At 41.5% G+C, this 24,851-nt stretch overlaps 2 protein-coding genes across 2 annotated transcripts in view; one reads left to right on the plus strand and one right to left on the minus strand.

Moving 5' to 3' along the window:
• Positions 1-24,851, plus strand: part of lmbr1 (limb development membrane protein 1) — a 43,881-nt gene that overhangs the window by 4,834 nt on the left and 14,196 nt on the right. Inside the window, exons 2-12 of the mRNA XM_049564573.1 lie at positions 620-692; positions 3,302-3,341; positions 4,480-4,619; positions 5,170-5,273; positions 12,802-12,928; positions 13,941-14,009; positions 14,153-14,217; positions 14,478-14,550; positions 19,730-19,819; positions 20,889-20,965; positions 21,457-21,534. Coding sequence (XP_049420530.1) covers positions 620-692; positions 3,302-3,341; positions 4,480-4,619; positions 5,170-5,273; positions 12,802-12,928; positions 13,941-14,009; positions 14,153-14,217; positions 14,478-14,550; positions 19,730-19,819; positions 20,889-20,965; positions 21,457-21,534 — 936 coding nt within the window. The remainder of the gene's footprint in view (positions 1-619; positions 693-3,301; positions 3,342-4,479; positions 4,620-5,169; positions 5,274-12,801; positions 12,929-13,940; positions 14,010-14,152; positions 14,218-14,477; positions 14,551-19,729; positions 19,820-20,888; positions 20,966-21,456; positions 21,535-24,851) is intronic.
• rnf32 (ring finger protein 32) overlaps positions 13,932-24,851 on the minus strand; it is a 38,461-nt gene continuing 27,541 nt past the window's right edge. Inside the window, exon 8 of the mRNA XM_049564575.1 lies at positions 13,932-14,038. The gene's annotated coding sequence lies outside the window, so the exon portion shown is untranslated. The remainder of the gene's footprint in view (positions 14,039-24,851) is intronic.

Below are 24,851 nucleotides of genomic sequence, written 5' to 3' on the forward strand. Positions count from 1 at the left end.
ACAAGTTAGTAGCAAGCAACACTAGTGCCACCCCTTGAAACTACAACTTTGCATACTGTTCACGTTGCCTTTGTAGTGGTGGGACTTTCTAGTGTAAAATATTGCCAAATTGCTGATATTGTGCGAACACTAATGCTCTACCTGAAATCAGTTCTTCTTCGACACTCTAAAACTGTAATTGGCAGTGGCTGCACAGCCCAACTTGTTGTGTAGGCTACTCGTTTTAGAGCAGTGAAGAAGAGTTGATTTCTGGACAAACTGCTGTTTTATCTGGGTGTGAAACTGCTTAAAAGTTTAGTAATAAATTATGTGTTATCAGATCAGTGCAGATGAACTTGCCATTTCACTCTTTCACTCCAATGCAAGAACATATCGTTAGTGTAAACACAAAGAACATGAGTCATAAATGATGCATGCATTGTTAGCTCCTAAAATTAGATTCGTAAACCATATCATATTGTCAGATTCTGGCAGATACACAGCCCTATGTGACATACAGGAAAAGGAAGTTTTAATCTTCTGTGTGTACTGTTGATATCAGTGTGCTAATGATTGTGGGTGCTGATTCATCTACAGCTATAAAGAATCCTTGACTAAGATTCTTATGTTGTCGTTTCAGATTTGCTTCCTCCTGTTTGCAGTCCTCTACATCGTGTCCTACTGCATCATAACCAGATACAAGAGGAAGAGTGGTGAGTGTTTCTGTAAAACATGACCTTTCACTCCGTGGGAACAGAAACTGGCATGATTTCATCGTCCGAAAGCATCTGTAACACTTACACACCAGAAATTTGTCCACGGTGGACCCATTTCCACAGCAAACACCACACAAGTTAGTCTGTCTGTCTGTTAATGCTGTGTTTGCTCACACACAGAGCCCTTCATTGTGTTCTGACCAAAAGGAAGTCACGGCCAAGACAGCTTTAGGTGTGTGCATGAGACACCACACCCATGCCTGTAGAGTAATCTGCCACAGTCAGCTCTGTATCAGTGAGTCATATCCGCCCCAGATAGCTCTTAGGACTGTGGCAAAATGATAAGAATTTGTCACATTGCGACAGGACAGGTTATGTCAGTAATATTGAATGATATTCAAACAAAGAGACTCAAGGGATCTTCACAGGAGGATACGTTTTGTTCATCTGTGACATCTCTGACACAGCAGTTTAGCTACAGCAGGCAGGAATGACTAAAAATAAAAATGTGACCTAGTTATAAAGGAGAAAACAGTCATGAAAAACAAGACGGCCCAGGCAGACATTATGAACTGTATCCCACTTTCACAGGACAAATTTAGTATGTCCAGGTCACCTAGGCTTCCCTTGTCTCATTTTGAAAGTAGACCACTTTGCACCAGAAATCCCTTCTGGAGTTTTGTACAGTAAAAATCTAGGCTGCTCCTCTCCTCACACCTAGTGGTTTGGTAGCCTAATAAATCTTTTCACTTACAGTGCAAAGGAACTGTGAAATAGGAAGTGATCTTCCATGCACTGCTTTGAACAGTGTATTTGAGCATATCATCTACTGTATTAACATATTTAGATGATTATGAGACCATGACATTCAATTCTTATGTACTATTTTAATGCTTCGATACTTTTTTAAAATAAATAAGAGAAGGACTGATAAATCTGCTGTAAAAAGAACAATCAGTACAGGTGGCATATTATTTTTTTTTTTATTTCTGCTATGATGAAGTAACTATTTTTACTATTTTTAGTAAAACACCTCAAATTAGCATTAATCCAACATTTTCAATCAATGCTAAATACCAAAATCACTTTAATTTACACTGCTAAAAAGCACTTAAACTTATTTAACATTAATGAACCACAAGGGTCACAAACCAGATTTTTCACCAACATACAAATCAGCCATTCTTCATGTGTTGCTCTGAGGCCAGATCTAACCAGAGCCCCTAGGTTGTCACAAGCTTACTCAGGGAATGTAACAAGGAGGAGTCCACACCAGACGTTTATTTAAAACAGACATGAATTATTGAACTCATGTTAACACAAACAACAAAGTGTGTAGTTCAGCAATGGAAGCACTGCACGGATGAGTGTTACGTGTGCTGTGGAGGCTCAATCATGCAGGATGGGTGCCGGCTATATTAGGGAAAAGAGCACACAGACTAGCCTTCATAGCTGGGAGGAAGGGCTGGGCAATATATCGATATTCAGGGTTCCCACGGTCAGGGAAAACCTGAGAAAGTCATGGAATTTCACAGTCCCATTTTCCAGGCCTGGATTAGTCATGAAATTAGCAAGAGAGTTTTGGAAAAAATATGTCATGTAGTGAAATTGTTACACTAATATTTAATGAATAACCTTTTATGTAATGTAACATAATTGTTCTAATATGCATCTTTGTGTGACTACGTTTTGTTTACCATCACATATGCTTCTTCATTTTCTCCATCTGCACTCTGTCTCTCCCTTCATGTATGCCAGCTAGCTAGAATTATGTTTGAATAGAGTTTATATCTGATATATTTGAAAGATTCTGGACAAGTGGGGCAAAAAAAAGTATGGGTCCTTGAAAAGTTTGGAAAATTTGTCTTGGAAAATGTGTGGGAACCCTGGCTGTTATATCGATATTGTGATGAGACTAGATATGGTCTCAGATTTGGATATCGTAATATTGTAAGTGTTGTCATTTCCTGCTTTTAAAGGCTGCATTACGGTAATATGGTGTAAATTTCTGAACTTAACCGACTTCTCCAGATGTTTTGTCTTTACCCACTTAGTCATTTATACACATTAGTGATGATTATTTATCAAAAAATGTCATTGTTTAATATTTTGCAAAAGCACCAATAGTGAACCCTACAATATTGTTGCAATATCGATATCAAGGTATTTGGCAAAAATGTTGTGGTATTTGATTTTCTCCATATTACCCAGCCCTACCCGGAAGTCCAAGGTGAACTAGTTTAAGCCGACAATCCTCTCATGTCAGTCATCTGCCTGCAGACAGTGGGAAGGGTGTCGTAGCACTGGTTTTAAAACTATAACAGATGCATGCGGAGAAATAGTCAGCGTTTAAATCCAATTGAAAGACAATTGCGTTGAAAGACATGTCTCAAATACTGCTGTTTGGAACCAATACTAGAATAATGCATGTTGGTATCAGCTGATACAAGTGGGAAAATATTAGATATTTCACTCTGCTTCAATGGATACACATAAATAAAAAATGCAGCCAGTGCTGTGTTCTTCTAAGCGCTGTTTGAAGTATGATGTGATGTATGAAATGTGCAAAAACCCCTTTGTGAATAGTGTTGTGGTTTCCTTTGTAGATGACCACGAGGACGAGGATGCTGTTGTCAACAGAATATCGTGAGTAAAGCTGATTTCAGTTCATTCTTTTTTAGAAAAGTGTATTTTAGAAATTAGAAAAAGTGATAAAATTAATGAATTTTAAGTATTTTGAATGGAATGTTAATAATTAATTGATTACTCGATCAACAGAAAATTGATCTGCAGCTATTTTTATAGTTGATTAATCATTTAATTTGTGAGATTCTCTGGTTCCAGCTTCTCATTTGTGAGGGGATTCTTCTTTTCTGTGTTTTATATCATAGTGACATGAATGTTTTTGGGGGCACTGAGTGTTCAGTAGACAAAAAAGATGTCACCTCAGGCTCTAGGAAGTTGTGACAGACATTTTTCACCCTTTTCTCACACTCACGCCAAACAGTTAATCAATTTATGTAGAAAATAATCAGCAGTAATCACTAGTTGTCGCCTTATTACTAATAACTACTACATACAATCAAACAGCTTTGCATTAATTCAATGACTGCTGCTAACACTCTGAGTGTCTCACAGATCGTGTCATTAGCCAGAACTGCGGTGGCAAGTATCATGTATCACTCTGTTTAGAGTTGCAGTGCACACTCAGGGGTGTCTGTTGTAGCCGCATGCATCCTGTGTGTTTAGGTCCAGCAGAGCAAAATGACACCTAAGGGTCCGGCGAAATAAAAGGAAAGCATTTCAGTAAATGAGAACCTTAATTGATATGGCAAAGTGGGGACTTTGTGCCGTCCCACTGAAGACCACTGAGCAGATGGTCACTCCCCTGGGCCCAATTTGGAGCCTCTGCATCTCTACAAATTGCAGGGTGCAGAAACACAGCCAGTCGGAGTCTTTTATCCCAGGACTGCGGCAGGGGCGGATTAAACTGAGTAGAAAGATGATTGAAAGTGTAGACTGACAATGAGCCCACTGGCAGGTATATCCAGGACTGTTAGAGAGGTCAGTCTCACTGAATAAGTTAAATCGTCACTTGCTTTTACTTATTTAGTCTTGTCAAACTGTGACTCTTTTATAACAAGCAATCCAAAATGAATCCCCCAGTAACCAATTAACAGACATCTGATTTGAAAAAGAAAAAAATCTGCATGTGTTAGTGTTTACCTGACTTTACCTGACTAACACTTGTGTCTGTTTGGTGTGTGTCTGATTCCGTTTGCAGATTATACTTGTGCACCTTCACCCTGGCAGTGTCGGGTGGTGCCGTCTTCCTACTGCCTTTCTCAATCATCAGTAACGAGATCCTCCTCTCCTTCCCCAAAAACTATTACATTCAGTGGCTCAATGGCTCCCTCATCCACGGTCAGTACATCTCACAGTTCATGTGTCTTGTCTTCCCCCCCTTTGTCTGTTTATTTAAAAATATTTCTGCTCTCCAAAGAAAGCTAATATCTCTCTAACATATTTGGAATACCAGTGATTAGAATCATAATGTACTCTTTACATTAATGTCAGAATCAATACGTGTTGATTAACATGCTGTACAAGTTGCATTGGAGTAGCACCCACAGAGATGTTGTATTTCTATGTGGTTAAGATTTCTTATCTGTTTCATCTGCCTTGCCACCACATTGCAGATCAATTTCCGTTTTCATGCCACCAGTCAGTCATGCAGATGCTCATCAGAGTGTGCAACCACCAGCTTTGTCGATAAGGCTGATGGTTGCTGCAACAGCCACCAGGGGGCATTAGAGTCCACGACTTAGACATGACACAAAGACACTTGGCAGATAAAACCTGTGCTGGCACTTTGACTCACAACTACATGATAATATTTAAAGGAAAGCTCTCAAATTTTTGAGGAAACCTGTATATTAATATATGAATATTAAAAATTTGACGGTTTGTGCAGGTCTGTGGAACCTGGTGTCACTGTTCTCCAACCTTTGCCTCTTCGTCCTGATGCCCTTTGCGTATTTCTTCCTGGAGTCTGAGGGTTTTGCGGGATCCAAAAAGGTACATTGTCTTGAATGTTTGTTGCATTACTTTCATTTTTGTTTCTTTTCTTTTCTGTGTGTTACACAAGATAACCAAGTATCAATAAAAAGAATTAGAAATGGAGAATTATATTTTGTCAGAGTTTTAAAGTCTGAAACACACTTTGAAAATCCTGAGAATAATTATTAAAATTATTGTGATGCTGAAGTGATTTATTAACCGAGAATCAAAGGTGAAACAAGACGATCTAATGTTTTAAATGTATGGCTGGAAAACATCTGAAGCTCTGAAATAGAAAAAGTGGAACCTTGTTTATTTTCTGTCTTTTGTGTAGATATATTTGCTTTGCTATCCACGCAAAGGGCTCTCTTTTAACAGCCAAAGCAGCAGCAGCAGGTGTCTTGTCCTTGCCCTCTCCCTGACTCATGCCACTGACTGTAACTGCCACTGCAGAAAGTTCATTAACCATGAAAGTCTGAATCTGGACTTCGCCCAGCGCCACATCCTGACAAACCCTTCCAATAAGGCCATAGGCTGCAAACGCTTCAACACTGCTGCATCGGCCCCACTGATTTAAAGCCTGATTCCTTGTCACCCCCTCCCCAGCCCCCTAAAATAAAACTTCAAAAGGACAGGCTAATAATCGAGTTGTAAGGCTCAGCGAACTTCCTCGTTTAATTGATTACCCCCCCAAAAAAAGAGGCTGGGGGCTCGTGTTCCAAACGTCCATAAAGTCGCAGCGACATGACAGCACAATAGAGCCTCGCAAAATGGAGGGGGAAAGATTTACTTTTAATACACCTCTATCCTGTGTCACAGTTTGAAACCTCTCTGGTTTATGTCCCTCCTGGCAAAAGCACATAAAAATTAGTCTGTACTGTAGTGTATAGCCCGTTCTTTTCTTCCCCGGCCCACTAATTTGTTTCGGTTGGATTTCTTGAGCAGAGGGCAGGCCCTGATGTGTAGGAAGCAGGATGAGGGCCTCTTTCTCCTTTTTGTTCTTTTTCATTTCAGCAAGACTGTTTCTCGCTACTGATCTTCCATAAATTTGTGTAGAGGAAGCACTGTTCAGTGTTGAGCTGCACTTCCAGGTATATATTGTGTGTGTGCTATGGAAGGGGTGGAGGTGACGCTCCTGTTTCACCTTAAAAAAAAAAAACTGAGCTGCCTGCAGAGTCAATCATGTGGCCGACAGCAAGGGGAATGTAAAACACAGATCCGAGTTTTTATAATGTGATATTATCCCTTTCCCCAATAACAGCATTAGACCACATTGTCATAAGGTTTTATGTGGCATTTTAACCTCCTAGGCTAATGTTATGGCACTGCGAGGTCCTTTTGACTGCGGAAATGAAGTGCATGATGAATTTCACGGCTAACGTTGTAAGGCAGCCTTTTCATGTGGCTGTGTTTACTTTTGACGATGTACTAAAAGACGCCACCAGAATAAAGATGGAAATGTGGATGTTTTTTTCTTATTTTAACTGTTCAGCTCGTCAGAGGCTCTGTCGCCTGAGTGATTAATAGTTTAACAAATTGTCCAAATTGTGGATGTATCGGAGCGACTTAGGGTCTTGATGTCAGATGTTATGATCTGGCTTTATTTGCCGCTGTAAAATGTCTCCCACTTTACTGCTCTGCTCTCAAATCTTTGCAGAAAAGCTGCATCACTGAGGCCACGGAAGGTCGTTGTGTAGCTCATGTTTTTTGGGTTCTGATGATGTTTTAGAAACCTCCACAGCATGGTGTATTTGTTGTGTGTAAAGTAGTATTTTAAATGAAGCACTATGTATTGTTTGGCTGCTTTGAGTGCACTGGGAAAGATAAAAACATCCTATTTTGAGGCTTTACAAAGCATTTCTGTCACTTATAGTTGTCTGCACACCACCAGTAGATGGCATTGTAATGATGAGAGCCGTCCCTGTCATCCTTATTAAGATGATCAGCGTGTTCTGACAGACTGTGAAGACATCAGTACCAGCCTTTGTTTAGACTTCTATTTATATCAAGGGACTTAAGTTGGCTTAATAATTACACATGACGAGTGTGATATCTGGAAGCTATATTTACTCAAAAAACATCTAGATCAAGGTAAAAAAAAAAAAGTTACATGACAACTTCCTGGTCTATTTTTAGTGTGGTCTGATCTTATTTTCTTTGCACTAATGCTCAGATGTTTACAATCCCCTGCTAAAAAAATATGTATTCAAAGCCACAGCCTGAGCTACTAAGTTATTGTAACTTTAGTGTGATGAAAAGTGTGCAAAATTTCCAGGAGGTTTTAATATTTAAGGTTCTTTATAGCATCAAGAAACGTATAAATCGTGGCTTTGCCCTGAATAGTCTTTTGGTCTTACCCACAGTATTGAAATGTGTTTGATCCTGAAACGAGTTGGAACGAGTCTGACCCCCCGACTGACCCAGCAAAGGGCCAACAGGTTTCATCTGGTAGTAAAAGAAACTCCTCATCAATCTCATCCTAAGCCCTAACCCGCCAATGATGAGAAGTGTGTTTATTGTGGAGGGAAAGGAGGGGGGGGGGGGAGAGAAAACGTCTCGCCGAGCAAACCCGCGTGGTGTTACTAAGATACTCCTCTTTGTTGGATCTCCACAATGGGGGCCTGGATATTTATTTCAAATCTCCTGCACATGCAGACATTTTTCCCAGGCCTTCTTTCGGGCAGGGCCAGCCGGAGAATATAAAGTGGTGTTTACATACCTTCCTTTAAGGTCACAATGTCTCCCTAAAGCTGCCTGTTACAATGTTCGTTACCATGGCAACATATTAGTTCGAGCTGGGAATTTAAAAAAGAACAAGCGAGTTGCTCAGGATCTCTTTCCCCCCTTCCTCTCGTGACTCAGTTTTTCTAACCTAAGTCATAAATTCTGTGGCTTAAATGATTGTGTTTCGGATATTTAGCTGTTTTTCTTGATTATGAAACAACATAGCGTCCGTCATACATGTAGACTGGATTACTACAACTCGTTTACATAAGTTTAAGTAGGGCAGAGTATTTTGTTGATACTTAGGCTTGACGAAAAAGCCAGGATACAGTCATTTATTCTTTGAAGACTTATCAGTCCGACACCTTTCTGTAATCAGAACAAGCTGTCGTCACTGTAGGATGTCAAATAAAACTGGGCAAACACCAGACAGGACTGAGGCTGCTTCCTTCATTTAAATTCTTCTGTTTTCTGACTCATCAGCCATGAAACCAGCAGGAAAACCGGAGTTTTAACTCACATCTCAAAAACCACGTTACTGAACTTTCACAACTTTTTTTTTTTTTTTTCCCCAAAAATCCCCCTCCCTGTCCTGAGTTTGAACGATACGATGTGATGCCGATCATTTTCCATGCTCTCGTGTCATTGGTGCTTTATTAAGAAGTCTTATTAAGAGTCTTTAGAAGTTCATTGTGCAGCTTTACAGGGGAGTGTCCCTCTCCTCTGCTTTCTGTCTCTGACACGGTCACTGCGCTGTGGCCGACTGGTTGAAGGATACACTAATAAGGTCCCTGGGCATCTGGCATGTCTTTAGCAAAGAGGGCAGTACTTTTGCTGGGGAGCAAAAAAAAAAAAAAAAGGGACCCTGCCCCCTCTTTCACTTATTACACTCTTGGCCCTTGTTCCACACGCCCCTGACAGTGAGCAGAAGGATGGTCTGCGGGATGATCTCTGCCACTGCCTGCTGACCTGCGAAGGATTGATGGTGGCAACTAGGAAGCCCCTACACCACCTAACTCTCTCCCTTTGTCTGATTTCTTTCTTTCTCTAACCCCCCTCATAATATCCAACACAGCCCTGCATCTTCCAAAGCAAATCATCTCTCACTCTCTCTCACACTTGTCTACCATTGCACAGTGGCGTTCAACTTCCAGAGGTGAACTCTCTGCTGGATTCGTCGGTCGAAGCACTACATCAAAGACAGTGGCAGATTGGGCTTTAGTTTTTCCTGCAGCACAAGCTAGGCGCAAAAAGCTTGTGAACTGTTTCCAGGCCCTCTGCGGCTTTGTGTAATTGGGTGGATTTGGAGGTTGATTTACTTGGCTGGTCGTGTGTGTGTGTGCGTCTGTGTGTGTATGTGAATCCATGCATGTTTGTGTGGTGCTGCATATGAAGCGGTTACTTTTCTCTCTGGCCACTACACGCATTTCTTGGAAGTCTCTCTAGTCTTGTTCGAGTATAGCTGCAGTTAACCAGCCCCTCACTCGATGTCGGTGTGAGGATCAGGGGATGCTGAATATTTCAGAGCTGCTATATTTAGAGGTAGTTACACATTTAGAATGGCAAGAATAGAAACTTTCAGCAGGCGCTCTGGATGCCAAGGCACAGGTCTTTTTCTTTTTTTCCCCCTCTCTTCCCTCACCAGTTGACAGTTTTATCTTTGATCAGCGATGATAGCTTAGTTGCACTTTCCTATTTTTATACTGTAGTTTTTCAAAGCACACGTTTGCCCTTCCTTATCTATGTGATGGGGAACATCTTAATTTTCCCCTTGCAAGAATAGGTAAGGATAGACACAACTTTCAATGCCATGCATGTGGACAAATCAGTGAAACCAATCTGGGCTCACAGTTCAGCATCCTCTTCCTCCTGCACAGTCAAATCACATCTGACACAGTGGATTGTTCCTCCAGCGAGGCAGCTACCGGGGATGATAGTAAGGGAGGTGACGAGCATTGCCTTTGCCCTAAATGATCTGAATGGGTAATGATTTGAGTCTTATAAATGATTGAGAGACCTATCTAAAGGGAATACACCTTCAGCATGGCATGGGCAGCTTGTTAAGGTGGACTGGTGCGCTTGAGCAGACGCACGTCCTGCCTACGGCTTCTGCCTGTCCTGATGCATCCTTAAGAGAGCGCGTGTGGGACGTGGCTGAAGTCCCTGAAAGCATTCCTCTCTCACCTCTCCTACCTCCGGGGAATGAGATGCGCTCAGACGTTGACTCCTCTCCACCAGTCTCCCTCTGTTGTTCTCTCTCTCTTTATTTCCCTCTATCGCTCTCCATCTCTTCCTTTCTCCCTCCTTTTTTTCAAAAATTCGTTGGTGGTGAGTGTTTTCCTCACTGCCCAGTTGCTTGATTGCAGCATCCATCTAGTGAACTAGTGAGTGTGTGAATGTGTGCAAAGGACCATGAGGCAGTCAGCAGGATTTAATGTCCATGTCAGATCTGTGGCTGGGTTTTTAATATATTGATCTGCATTGAGTGGTGAATTTATTGGTGTATGGCATAACAGAAAATATGCCTATATAGTTCCCTTAAAATATGTTATCACAGGGATGCATCTTCTCATGTTAAATATTGTTCCTTAAATATCGCTACAATTTTTTAAGGTTTGTTTTGTGCTGACTAAAGACTATAAGGCCCACTTACCCACTCTAACATTACCTGTCGAGTGGCTGCAGTGTCCACCTTGGCCACACTGGGGCACTCCAGACCCTGCCCACTTTCCTCCCTGTTGTGCTAGAAAATTCTGCACTCACTCACACAGGCTTTTCCTGAATCTCACGTAAGAGGAGGCGAGAGATTGCTCAGTGATAGCTAACGGATGCTACAGGGGATTTTCACCACTGACAATGAATGGAATCTGAGAAGAAGCTTAAATCCCCATATCACTATCCAAAGTATGGATTGAGTAGTTCAGTGATAATATGTGGACATTATTTTTAGCAAATATGGCTGTGACCCGTGAATGCTCATATGCTGTTTGTGAGAAAGGGTAAGCATTTTAAAGGATGCTCCACTCCAAAATTAGAAATACATATTTTTCCTTTTTTTCCTGGCGTGTTCTTTATTGTTTTGGTGTGAGTTGGTGTGAGTTTTGGTGTGAGAGCTGTCTGTCTTCTCTTGAATATAATGGAACTAGATGGCAAAAGCACCAAAAAATACTTATGAAAAACTCATCAGCAATGTCGCTTTCTAGAAATCATGACACAGTTACTCAAGATAATCCAAAGACTCAATTGTAAGCAGTTTCATGTAGGAACTATTTTCTTCTTCTAGACTACACCAGCCAACCGTATCAACAGGCTGGTTTTCCACAGTCCACCCCACTGAAGGAAAGAGGATTTTCATTTAGTGAGCTGACATTACAGCTCAGCCAAGGAGGACGCCATTTATGTTTGTGTCTCACGCTGTCACAAGCACGAGTGTCTAGTCCATGAGTAGATGCACGCTTCCTTCTCTGTGGTGATATGGACGGTGTTTAGTAGAAAGAAAATAGTTCCTAAATGAAACTACTCACAACAAGGTCTGTGGGTTATCTTGAGTAACCAGGTCATGATTTCTGGAAAGAGACATTGCTGTTGAGTTTTTCAAATGCATTTTTGTGGCGCTTTGATCTCCACAAGCCGAGTGCCATCTAGTTCCATTATATTCAAGAAACAGCAAACACCTCTACAGTTGATATCTCCAACACTCTGCAACCCACACCAAAATTATCTATATTGACAAAAAGCACTACAGGTAAGAGGAAAAATATGTATTTTTGATTTTGGGGTGGACTGTCCCTTTAAGAGTGAGTTAGAAGTGACTATATTTTAGGTTGCTTAGTAGAGAAGCCGGCTGTTTAAGGACAGGTGGTTTGGATGACAATCATGAACTTTGTTGGGAAACTAAATAACAACAACTATGCCTTGTCTGATTTAATCTGTAGAATTGAAACCATTTCCATTCTATAAAGCCACTTGATCAACAGGGGGAACTTTCAAAGAGAGACCCCCTTCATGTACCTGTTGGCAAATACTGAACAGCAACCACACAGCCATTATGTTAGCTGGTAACAAATTGCTCATATGTCCCCAATTTAAGCAGCGCTCCAAAGGCAGAGAGCCCTTGTTATCCCGTGCCTGGTAGCCTACCTGACATGTGTATGAGAACGCCTATCTATCTTACAGTGCTAGACAGCTCGGCTCTCCAGCAGGGGGGGAAATGGAAACTGTGTGAACAGGTAGAGGAGAACTTTATTAACCACTCAGCAGTTTGTGACCCGGAAAACCCAAATTACCCCAAAACCCTCTCGTCTACGCGGCCCGGGACACGACCGTGGTGCTAAGGGAGCTCCTAATCGGCCCCAGATGGGAGGCCTGCTCTTGATCGCAGACAGTAGCTGACCCAGCCAGGCTTTATGCTCCTTACAGCACCCCCCGCCCCCTTACCCTTTTTAATTTCACCTCCGCCACCACCAGCCCCTGTTTGAGCCACTTTATAGACCACAATATGTGTGTATAAAAGAGCTGTTTTACACAGGAATCTGTGGGAGCGTTTATGTCATGTTTGTGTGCTGTGAGTGGAAACGATGGTGTTTAATATGAGCGAGGCAGGATGGAGATGTCTTGTAAAATGAATATTGTTTTGTGTTTTTAAAAAAATGATATAAAATGTAGGTAACACCACCTCCCAGCTCAATGCAATGTACATCAATTTGATAAATGTGTTTTTATGTTGATATCAAATTATTGTGCTTATTAATATACTGATTCCAACTGAACTAGCCATATCTAATTAGATTTACTTTATGTTCCTGTGCACTTCCTCTGTCAGGGCATTAGGGCGCGTATTCTCGAGACCTTTGTGATGCTCTTCCTGCTGGCTTTGCTCATCCTGGGTATCGTGTGGGTGGCATCAGCGCTAATTGACAATGATGCAGCCAGTATGGAGTCACTCTACGGTAGGTTTTTTTTTTTCCTTAATTCTGTCATTTGTTCTTGTAAATCTGTTGTTGGTTTTCTAAGGAATTGTTCCACCATTTGGCAATACAAAAAGGCTTTTTTTTGCCTCTGGCAGCGCAGAAGATGTAAAGACTGAAACCACTCTCACACATCTCCTTTTAAGGTCCAGTGTGTAGAATTTAATCATCAAAAAAAGAATATAATAAGTAGGTTTTCTTAAGTGAAAATAACAACTGTTGCATTTTTTGTGACCTTAGAATGAGCCGTTTATACCTACATATGGAGTGGGTCCTTGTCCACGGAGTCCACCATGTTTCTCCAGTAGACCAGATTAGAGAAATTAAACACTGGTTGTTGATGGGGCCATTTACGTTATCACTTTTGCGCATTGACCAATGTTAGTTTCCTACATGCTTGGCACACAGAAGTTTCAGTTGGTTGCAATCTCCAATCTCACCACTAGATGCCACTAAATCTAGCTTGGCTAACTTAAAATTCCCTTTTGAAAGATAATGTCTCAAGGCATTTAAAATTCCCAATTCTAACCATCATTATGATCACCTGTAACAATCTTATAAAACCAGGCTGTACATTCCTGCTAAACCAATTGGATGGTGACACATAACAGATGTAAATCGTGTCACCGAGTCGTGTATACATTTTTTAGGGCAGAAGCAATGGGATGGTGAAACGTAACGGATATAAACATGTCTTTATGTCCTCCTCTAGGCTATTTTTGAGTTTTGGTGATGATAGCTGAGCATAAGCAACCACGGATGGATGCAATCTCAACAGAATACAAATTCATTGTGTTTTGAAAGTTCCAAGTAGTCACACAGTGGGGATGAATAAATCATGTACAAAAATTAAAAATGTTTATGCATCAAGATACATTGGTAATAGTTTTGTATTTGCATTGTAACCTTCTGAATCGCCCATAAAATTAAAATTATATCACAAATCAAAATGTTGGAGTTGTGTGTTGTAACTAAATTGATTTATTTTCTGTAGATCTTTGGGAATTTTACTTACCATACCTCTACTCCTGCATATCTCTGATGGGAGGACTGCTTTTACTCAGTAAGCCATTTAATTTCTTCCTAGACACACTGGAAAAAAAACAAAGTATAATTATTAATTTGATCTACCATCAATTTATTATTACAGAATGATTTCATGTTATTGTTGTTAAACAGTCGCTCTGTTTTCTGTCTCATGTGTAGTGTGTACTCCTGTGGGACTGTCCAGGATGTTCACCATCATGGGCCAGTTACTGGTGAAGCCAACAGTAAGTAATCAACATTTGTGGTTAAATGTAAAACTAGAAGTTTTCTCTGAAAGACTACAGAGTTGAACTTGAATGCTCAGACTCGAAACCACTTCGCTCCTCTGTTCTGAAAGATGTCTGTCTCAGTCGGCCATTTACATGTGCGACAGAGGACTACAAATACATCACCAACTCATCCTCCCATCTGCCATCTCTCCAGTCCCACTTTGGGCCTAATTATAACCCATTTCATCTCTTCCTCCTCTGCTCCCTCCCTTCAGATCCTGGAGGACCTGGATGAGCAGATTTACTGCATCCATTTGCAGGAGGAAGCCCTTCAGAGGAGATTAAACGGTATGTCTGTGGGAGACGTGTTGGCACATTATAGGGGAGGGGAGGGGTTGACTGCCCTATTGGGTGTGATGGAGCGCACCACACTGGAATCAATTAGCATTGAAAATTCAGCCACACACACATGGACAGACATCCACAGACACTGGCAAGAAAATCCACACACACTCGACAGCGGCCTTTCTCCTCCGCTGTCTTACTCTCATAACTTTCTGCTAAAGGGCAAAGCAGCCACATGGCAAGGACCATATTTTATGTTTAGGAAGTTTTTAAGGATCCATTTAAGACACTCCAGTGTCACTGTCACTGCTGGTGAAATGATTGCCTCATTTAATATCAGGCCTAGAATGGTAACCTGGGTAATAAGATGGAAATGAAATCTTTTACAAGAACTTTTGGCTCGGTCCTGTGGACATTAAAGTGACTTTTTCAGTGACTGAAAGGAGACCAGGAGCCTTGTGCTGGTCTCTGGACTTGGCTCAAATGGAAAGTTTAAAGAGTTTAAGGATGGTGATGATTATTTTTTTAGCCTGCATTTCCTTTTCACGTCCAGACCTCTGTGTTCCCAAATTCCTTGTTTGACGTGGAATCATCTCACAAAGCAGGAAGTATTTGGGCCAAGTTCCAAAACCTACTTTAATATTAACTCAAGCGTGCAACCAAGTGTACAGATGCGAGTAAATGAAGAGGATGAGCGTCCTTTCAAACCAGGGAGGTAAGGGAGATCGCTCCCTGATAACGCATGTTTTCGAATGCCACACCGGCCAGCTCCATAGACTGCCACCAATGCGTATGGTTCCTTAGGGCTCATTCCACGCTGCCCTGCTTTGAACTAGCTGATAGAATAATTGTAATCTGTTCCTTATCACCTCCAACACTGTTTGATCTTTACAAGTCTCTGTGAGGCAGAAAATAACTGTGGCCAACATCTCAATGTGCGCTCTGAGATCAAGCTACAGTTCACTTTTGCCCGTTTAAAAGAGTGGGAATAGAAGGTGAAGGAAGATGTTGACGTGAATGTATTCATGCACCTACTGTCTTTACATGCACATGCTCGATGTTCACGCTCACACATAAATGAAACTAAAGGCTAGAGTGGTGTCCCTTTGATCTGCTGAGAGCGCAGTGGAGATGGCAGTTCAGGAACAGTTCACAGGACACACTCCAGAGGCGAGCAATGTTGTCTTCTTGCTTCACCTGTGTCCGCTCCGCATCCAGCTCCTCTAACAGATTACCCTCTGGCCCAGTTTGTGCGTGTAGACTGTTAAGCCACATCAGTTGATGCATCAGTGTTTATTTACACATCTGGCCCTTTCTTGTCTTCTCTACATGTAGTTACCCATTTGTAATGGCACTGCTGATTGTTAAATCTTGTGCATCAGAAAGTGAAGCCGTAAATTGGTGCATTGTTTTCTTGTCAAGGGTGTGATGAACCTAATGTGTGAAATGTTATGAGGCATACCCTGAGGAACTCAGACTGGCAAACAAAAATCAGACTAGCTGCTAACACTTAAGTCAAGAGAAAATATTTTTACATTTTACATATGTTCTTTACTGCTTTTTAAATGTATTGGGACTTAAAGGTATTTAGGTTGGTCATAATTATGTTTTCATTTGTGTATCATCACCTAAAACTAAGAATTGTTTTGTTTTCTTTGGTTTAAAATGAGCCCTTCATATCTATATAGGGAGTGCGTCCTCTTTCACGCCTGCTGCACAGCTATGTTCCTACAGAAGCCCAGAACGGACAAAGTAAACACTGGCTCTGGAGAGGGCCTTTCACATTTTTTGTTACCTAAAGGCCACCTTAGGTTCTCCAATGCGCTGGGAAAGGGACGAGTGAGGGGAGGGGCATTCAGTTGGTTGTAATGCAGAGCCTCACCACTAGATGTCACTGTATCCTACACACTGATCCTTTAAAGTTCCAAATATCTCAGACAAAATAAGTGATTTATGATTCAAGTTATGATTCAAGCAAAGATGCCATACAGTGGCATACAGAGGTCAAGAATTAGTTGCTGATTTCTCAAAATGGTTGCCCACGGCAACCTGGCAACCATTACTTTAGTGCCCTGCCTAGTAAAGCATCTTTGAGATGAATCTTCCATGCCAGAAGAACTCAAAGAATTCGGGTTGTAGGTGCAAAGGGAGCTCCCACCACCATCAAATACCTGCACATTGTACCCAGTGAAATAATAAGTTCAACAACTTACTAGCTGAGAAAATATTGTAAAAGCGCAATCTAGTAATCAGAGCACACAAATACACTGCAGCAAAGGCAATGTGGCAGACACACTTGTCCATGCTGCCCTCTTAAGACCCTGATCTGCTGATAGCAGAGCAACAGAGTGCCTGTCCAGATGCTATGCGGCACAATGACCTTGCCCGTGCCTCTGTTGTCTCAGCATGGTGTTTAGCATATGTGTGGATGACGTAATTTTTCAACTGTGGTGAAGGTTGGAGAGGATACGTTGAATTACTCTGGGCCTTCCTGGCTGCCAGAAGCCTCACTCAGCATCTCTGCCTCGCTGTAACTCAGTCTTTTACTTGATGCTGCCAGCAGAAGGAGAAGAAGGATATATTTAACTCCAGTATAGAGTGATGTCATTGAAGATACTGCAGCTGAAATTCTCACCATTTTCCTCTACAGCTCTGAACAACTGATGATATTGTTCTTTGTCTTTAGTTAGATCTGCTGTTTTTCGTGGCTATTAAGAACTACTGTTTATTTGATCAATGATTTATCTGTGCTGGCTGACGGGTATGGCCATGTTTGGATATGTTATGCACAAAGGTGATAGATTAGTTCACTTGCGGCTGAGCAGATTTGGCTACCCTGAGGCAGTGCTCAGTTCATCTCTGGAGAAAAAGAGCTGTTGAACTGTCCGTGACATTTCCTGTTGTGTTGCGACTGCATTTGCTTGGAGGGTTCAAACTTTCCCCTGCTTAGATCCTGGGACAGGTATCTGCGAGGGCACAGACAAGACTGTTAACTCTCTCTCTCCCTGTCTATCTCGCCTCTTTTGCCTACTTAAACCCATCCAGACAGGGCGTGTCATAATAACAGAGGGAAGAAAAGGGTTTGATCAAAGTGATTGGTCCTTCACTCCTGTAACAAAGATGAAAGATGGTATTTTTATTGCACGCTAGTAACGGTGTAACACTGAACTAATTGGTCTTGATCTGCCAATCACCCCAGGGGATGCAAATGGATACTCTTCCACTTTAGCTCCTAGGGGCCTCTACGCTAGAGCGTCAAGCTGGAAGGAAAACAGAGTAAAATAGATAAATTAGCCTTAAATGAGCCGGCCTTGTGGTTTTCCTGGAGAATCCCTTGCTGTCTTCTCCAACCCACTCAACCAGTTGTGGCATGTGCTAGACAGCTCCTGACACAAGAGATTATTTTTACTTGTTTGAGATCACATTGTTATGTTCCGAGCAGGATTACTTGTTTTGATGGGAATTCTTAATAAAGATAAGTCAAATGCTATATGCTGCTGAGGTAAGACAAACACAGTGACAAGACAACATCCTCTTAATTAGGAGGCTGTCTTCTATTTTTTTTTTTCTTTCAGATTTGTTGTGTATGGTGTAGGAGAAATGCATGAAAATACTGATTTCCAACTGAGACGAGCAAAAAAAGTGGTGCTTTAGTTTGTTATATGTTAAAACAACATTAGTGCTAAAATAATTAGCCAACTGACCAAAAATCTATCTGCTGTTTTGTAGAGGTGGGGGAAAACATTAATATAACATTGTATTGCGATATTTTGTGTGGCAATATTTATTGATACGTGAATGCCAAGTATTGACTTTTTAAATTCTATAAATTATTAATACTGCAAATACAAATTAAATTATTGGCAGCCTACTAGAATCATTCATTCATTCATTCATCTTCTAACCGCTTCATCCTCTTGAGGGTCGCGGGGGGGCTGGAGCCTATCCCAGCTACATCGGGCGAGAGGCAGGGTACACCCTGGACAGGTCGCCAGACTATCGCAGGGCTGACACATAGAGACAAACAACCATTCACACTCACATTCACACCTACGGACAATTTAGAGTCACCAATTAACCTAGTCCCCAATCTGCATGTCTTTGGACTGTGGGAGGAAGCCGGAGTGCCCGGAGAGAACCCACGCTGACACGGGGAGAACATGCAAACTCCACACAGAAGGGCTCCCACGCCCGGGATCGAACCGGCAACCCTCTTGCTGTGAGGCGAGAGTGCTAACCACCACACCACCGTGCCGCCTACTAGAATCATATATACTATAATTACTTTTTCAGTCCACTAGATACATTTTGCTGCAATAAAATTGTAAAAAAAAAAAAAAAAAAGAAAAAAAAAGGGTATTTTCACCCTTTTCTGACATTTCATAGACTTTGAGGCCTTAACTTTTATAAAAGCACATTTTGTCATATTAGCTAAAATTGTCACTACATCCACACAGACGTACATAAAACAGATATGTCTGAAATAGTCATGTTTCCCTTTCTCCTCATAGCGTCTCTAATGGCATTTGCCAAAATCTACCACAGCTTTTTGTAAATCAACCAATCAGAGATGAGCAATCTCTAATACAGCTTTCACCGAACTGTGGAACTGTGGTCAAACTCAAACTAGGCAGCACTGATTAAATATGAGTCAAGATTCTGTTATTGTGTTGTCTGCTTCTCACCTCAAATGCTTTCAGGAACATATTTTAGTGTACTGTTTAGCTGTAAAATGAGAGTTTGTTCCAGCCAGTGGGTGGTGCTTCATTTCGGCTTGACTGTTTTACAGCAAAACAGTATACTTATGGTTCTGAAAACATTTGGGTTGAGAAATAGGCAGTGCAGTAACAGTATCTAGACTTAAATTTGATCAGAGCTGCCTAGTTTGATGAGCAGTGATTGACATGATTGACAGCTGCGTTAGAGACTCTGATTGGTTGTTTTTGTTCATATGTGTTAGATTCTAGTAAATGGAAAGAAATATGTTGTGCACAGTTTATCTGTCTAATGTTCAGCAAATATGACAGTTATTTTCATAAAAGTTGCCAACTACAACTCTAATGATTTGTCCATTACTTGAAAAATTATCTGCAGATTTATGACCGATCGTTAGCTGTAACCCCAGAAAAAATCTGATCATACAATAAATTACAATTAATTTCAATGGTCTCTGTTTCGGCAGGATTGTCCTCACACACTTATCCCCGAGGAAGCTTTACTCACCAGCTCAACAAAGAACTGGACAACATTCGAAATCAGAGGAATAAATTGGGTAAGTATTTGTATTATGTGACAGGACTGATATATTTTGTCTTAAGACCTTGAATTGCCATGGAAATATATGCCAAGAAGTTAGCTTTTTACATATTGCTGACAGGCAGCCGCTTTCTCCCCGTCTGCCTTAATTTCTTAATTTGGACTTGGACCAGAACTGCCTGATAATTTTCCATCCATTTTAGGATATTATAAATGAGGCCTGAGCCTTTTGGGGAGCAGGGTGGGGGGAGGAGAGCACAAAGGCACTTAGGATATTGGACAAGATGCAAACTTTATATTGTAGCAAGCCTTTTAGTGATGTCATTAATTTAGAAGGATGGTGCATATAAAGTGCACTTGGCAAACTTCTCGGGCAGGCAGGGTGGGTGCACTTTGAGAATAAGGAGGACTAACAAGGTTGGAAATAGAGAAAGAAAGTCAATATGGCAAGGACTCGAGGGCAGTCAGATACACATTGTAGGGTACTGTGGATGTCCATAATAGAAGATATAGTGCATGTGGTCTGCAGGCTGTCAGCAGTGTCTACAAACATGACTGATGAGCTGTTGAAATAAGAGGAAGATGGAAGAAATAGAAGAAATAAATGTGAAATGTTTCATCTGGCTTGGAAAAAATGAGGCACAGTAGTTGCCTACCGCACACACACATTCTGACCAAAATATAAATCACTGAATTAATTTTGTTGCATTTTCTTTTTATCCAGGATTTATTATTGTTTCCACTAATTAAGGCAATGATGAGTGTGACTAATTAAAGGAAGGAAGAGCATCAGTTTTGATGGTTGTGAAATGTATATTACCTAGAGGGGGGGTGGTTGTGATGAGAGGTGAGATTGTGTTTGCTGCACACACTCACGATATGTTTTACCAAACCAAGCTGTACAAACTCTGTAAATAAAGCCAGAGGGCTTGAGGTTTCTGTATTTATCTTTGATGAACGTATTAATTAACCAGTGGTGGAAAGTGGTTTGTATCTCTGAATCTTGTAATTAAAGACTTGGTTATACATATATATATCTTAAGACTAATTACCTCACAGTTTGGCTCACTCTCATTTACCCTCAGAGAGAAGAAAGAAAGCATCAGGTTGGGAGAAGAACTTGTTGTATCCCATAGTGATGCTGATCCTGCTCGCAGGAACGGTGAGTGCTGGGACTGACCTATCATTAAGCCCAAACTGTTTGCTCATGGCGTATACAGCCTGGCTGGTGGCCACTGGAACTAACACCCTGTATCTCAAACCCCATCCTCGTAACAGCTCTGAGTCTGGGTGTGGAAACTACCTTTGTTTAATAGCTGTTTAAGACAATGCTGAATAGCCACCTGCAACAACTGTGATTTTCAATAGATTATAGTGTGGGAATACTATTTATGCTGCCTGATGTTGTAAGGTGAGACAGAAAGACCATGTGAGAGGCCTGGCACGTGCATCAAACAACCCCACATTGTTCAGGTTTTGAGAAGCTTAACGCTGGAGCACTTTACAATCACAATATCGTTATTATGCATTACGGATCAGCAGGGCCCCCACAATTCAATTATATCATAATGCCAGATACTTTGGGGGATTTGATCAATGTTTTTATAATTATACCATGTGTAAACAAATCTCTTTCTTCCTCTTTGTCTGCAGACAATCTCAGTTCTCATGGTGGCATTGAATATCCTCTACCTTTTAGTGGATGAAACTGCCATGCCCAAGGGATCCACGGTAAGCTTACTGTCTAACCTAAGTAGGGATACATCGATTCGTCAGCCAAACATAGGTATTGGCTGATATTCTCCTTGTTGACTGCCATTGGCCTGTCTGCAAATAAGATGACATTCCCTGATTGTACTGGCAGATGTTTTTCTGTTGAATGACATCAATTTTGCGCCGGCTACAAAGCAGGCTAGAGACTACTATTGCTCAGTTGTCCTGGGGGAAATGTATTTGGGATAAACAGAGATCTTTCTCAGAATGCTCTTGGGACCAAAGGACCTAGTAAACTTGATATTGACACATCAGGGGACACACCCTATTTTATCCTCTGATAATGCCACACTGTGAACGACAAATCCGTGTTTAAGTTGGCTGAAAGAAAGCCAATTAATGTAGTTGTTAGCAGCTGCTGGCCAGAAATTACTAGCATTAGTAGCTAGTAATAGCATAGTGTTAGTTCAGGCAGGACACAATGTCAAGCTCAGCTCACATCCCAACTACATCAGCTGATCTCAAACAGCCAATCAACTGATGGAGCAGCTGACTGATGGAAGGGAGTCAGCTGATAGAACACATGATTCGTTTCTATGCAACCAATTGGCAAATCTCATTCAGGGCGCCCTATTTAAACTGCTCTGGCCTGCCTACTGTTGCTAATTCCTCTGCAAGCTACTTTGCAACCCGCCTCCACCCCAGCTCCTCCTTTTCATGTTGTCTCTGACTTATCAATGTCATTTCTGTTTGTCATTGATGCTGCTCTGTTTTCTTCTGTGGGGTCTTTGCTGCTGCTCTCCCTCCCTTTGGCTTTCCATGTAGGCGCATGGAAGGGCAGGGAGGTTTGCACTCTCTGCCTCAGGCTTTCCACGCAAGCGCATGGAAGGGCAGAGAGGCCCCAGAACAGAACCATACTACCAAATATAATACTGCAAATGGAAATAAAGGTTTCTTTGACTAAAGTATTCCTAACTAAAGTATTCCTGACTAACACTTTATGGAGGTTGCGTTGAGTTACATTATGATACGTTCAAGGTCTATCCAGTAAAAATTACTATTGGGTGAAGGTAAATTTTAACATTATCATGACATATTCAAATGTAATCTTGTAAAGGGTTTTTGGCGAGAAATTTGAATATAGTTTGAAGGAGAATTTTGTTGTTGCTTTCACAGCAATATAAAAGACATACTACAGAGAGAATTATGATGTAATGAAAAGGCTTCGAAGCAGATGTTTTTCATGTGAAAGGTTATGTTAAAGTTTGTTTCATACATTTGTATGATAGATTTGTGCTCATTCAAAGGTAGTGTAATGAAGGACTGAATGACTTAAAAACAGTTGAGTTTTTTTTGTTTGTTTGTGTGTTTCCCTGCACAAAAGGGGGAACAAATAACACCAAAAATAAAATAAACAACACCAAAAAAACAATGGTATCGGCTTTCGGCCAATTGTTATTTTAATCAGTGGTATTGGCCCAGAATTTCCCAATCGGTGCATCACTAAACCTCAGTACATTTTCACCCCCCCACACACACACAAACCAACACACGCCCAGAATGTAAACTGCAGAAGAGCTTGCCTATCAGACCTGCCATGTTCCTGGCGGGGACATAAATCAAATTCCGGATATGCTCAGATGCGTGTTGGAAGAAAAGGCTCAAACAGATGTTAATCAGGCTTGAACCTTGTGCCTCTGGTTTTGTTTTGGAAGCTCATTGAAAGTCATTTCACAGCAGTGTGCAGATTCAGTGAGCTTGCTACCTGTCTCAAGTCCACAGTGGGTGAATAAGCTGCTTTTCCTCCCTCCTGCAAAGCCAGACAGGGCCAGGTGAAGGGCTCTTACTGTGAGGCAGACTAACTGAGTGTGGAATGGCTCTTAGAGATTCTCATCTCCGCCTAACATGCAATGTGTTTTAAGCTCTCCTTATCTCATCTCATCTGCAGTGACAGAGCTGCGTGCGTGCGTGTGCTTGTATGTGTATGCGTTTGTGGTTGCATTCTTGTCTGAGAGGGGGCAACATAATGTATCCTATTTCTCCCTCATTTCATTTCGCGTCTCGCGGGCAACTGACAGAGCTGCCCTCGACATTCCAATTATTTTATTGAGCAGAGATGTTTTCTTTGGCATGACGCAGCGTAGAAAATCCCCCAAATTACACTTGTCATGCAGCTTGAAGCTGTCCTCCCTGACAGTGTAGCCCCACTAAATGGTTTACGCGTTTGTTGAGCTGGATGGATGCCACACCTCTGATCTCACAGCACTACGAGGGGTGGGGGGATGTCTCGTCCTCCAAAACAATCGATACTGATATGATATCCATCTATCCACCCCGTTAACCCTCCAGCTCTCGAACTCTCTGCCCTTCTAGTGCAGAAATTCCCTCGCAGTTACCCACACTATGTCAGGAAGAAGATAAGAACAGAAGGGAGAAAGTGATATAAAGAAGTAGAGAGTGGCTGGTGTGAGGTCTGGAGGAGGTAAAGAGACTGTGGGAAAGTCAAATGAGGCCCCGATGCGCTGATTGTTATGGGGGAAGAGCACAATGGAAGTGCCCTGTCAATGTTTGTCTTCTCTTCCTACTAAGCATCCCGCCACGGTCCTTAGCATACTGAGCAGAGCCTGGACTGCCTTTACAGAGCAGAGCATGAAGAGGGAGAAGGATGATGAGGAGCTGGGAGAGAGGAAGGAAAAAGAGCAGGGAGGAGAAGCAGGTGGATGGAGATGAGGTGCAGAGATGCTGTAGAAGCAACAATGGGAAGGAGGAGGGGAACTGGAGCTGCCTCTGTCAAAGGACACTGTGTTTTACAGCTTGATGAACAAGCACTAAGAGGGACCAATAAAATTGTTACTGCAGGCCCTCCTCTTTGGTAGCCACAACACTTGACACTGTATTTTGTAAAATGGACAATTAGCTGCAACTGGACTGCAATTTTCACCTCACTAAAGTTGCCCTTTTCTGAATACACACACACACACACACACACACACACACACACACACAATTCCCCTAATAAGCTTGCCTTAGCTATGACCTTCTGAGATTTAAATATATATCCAATGTTATCTGTTCTGGCCATGATGAACGATGTAAATGTAACTTGTAAGCTATAGACATGATGCTTTCAGGTTCGCACAAAGTAGAACTAGAAGGAAATGTTAGAATCCATTTTGATTCATATATCTTGACATTGTCATCACACCTCTTACTTATTATTTAAAACTAATTATAGGAAACTGATTCTGAAATAAGGAACAATTTGACAGGATGGTCTTACAGTGAGAGTGAATGTACCTCTGGGACTACTATTGTACCACTCATCGACAATAAAT

This window comes from Epinephelus fuscoguttatus, linkage group LG21 (genome assembly GCF_011397635.1).
Source record: "Epinephelus fuscoguttatus linkage group LG21, E.fuscoguttatus.final_Chr_v1".
In the NCBI taxonomy this organism is placed as follows: Eukaryota; Metazoa; Chordata; class Actinopteri; order Perciformes; family Serranidae; genus Epinephelus; species Epinephelus fuscoguttatus.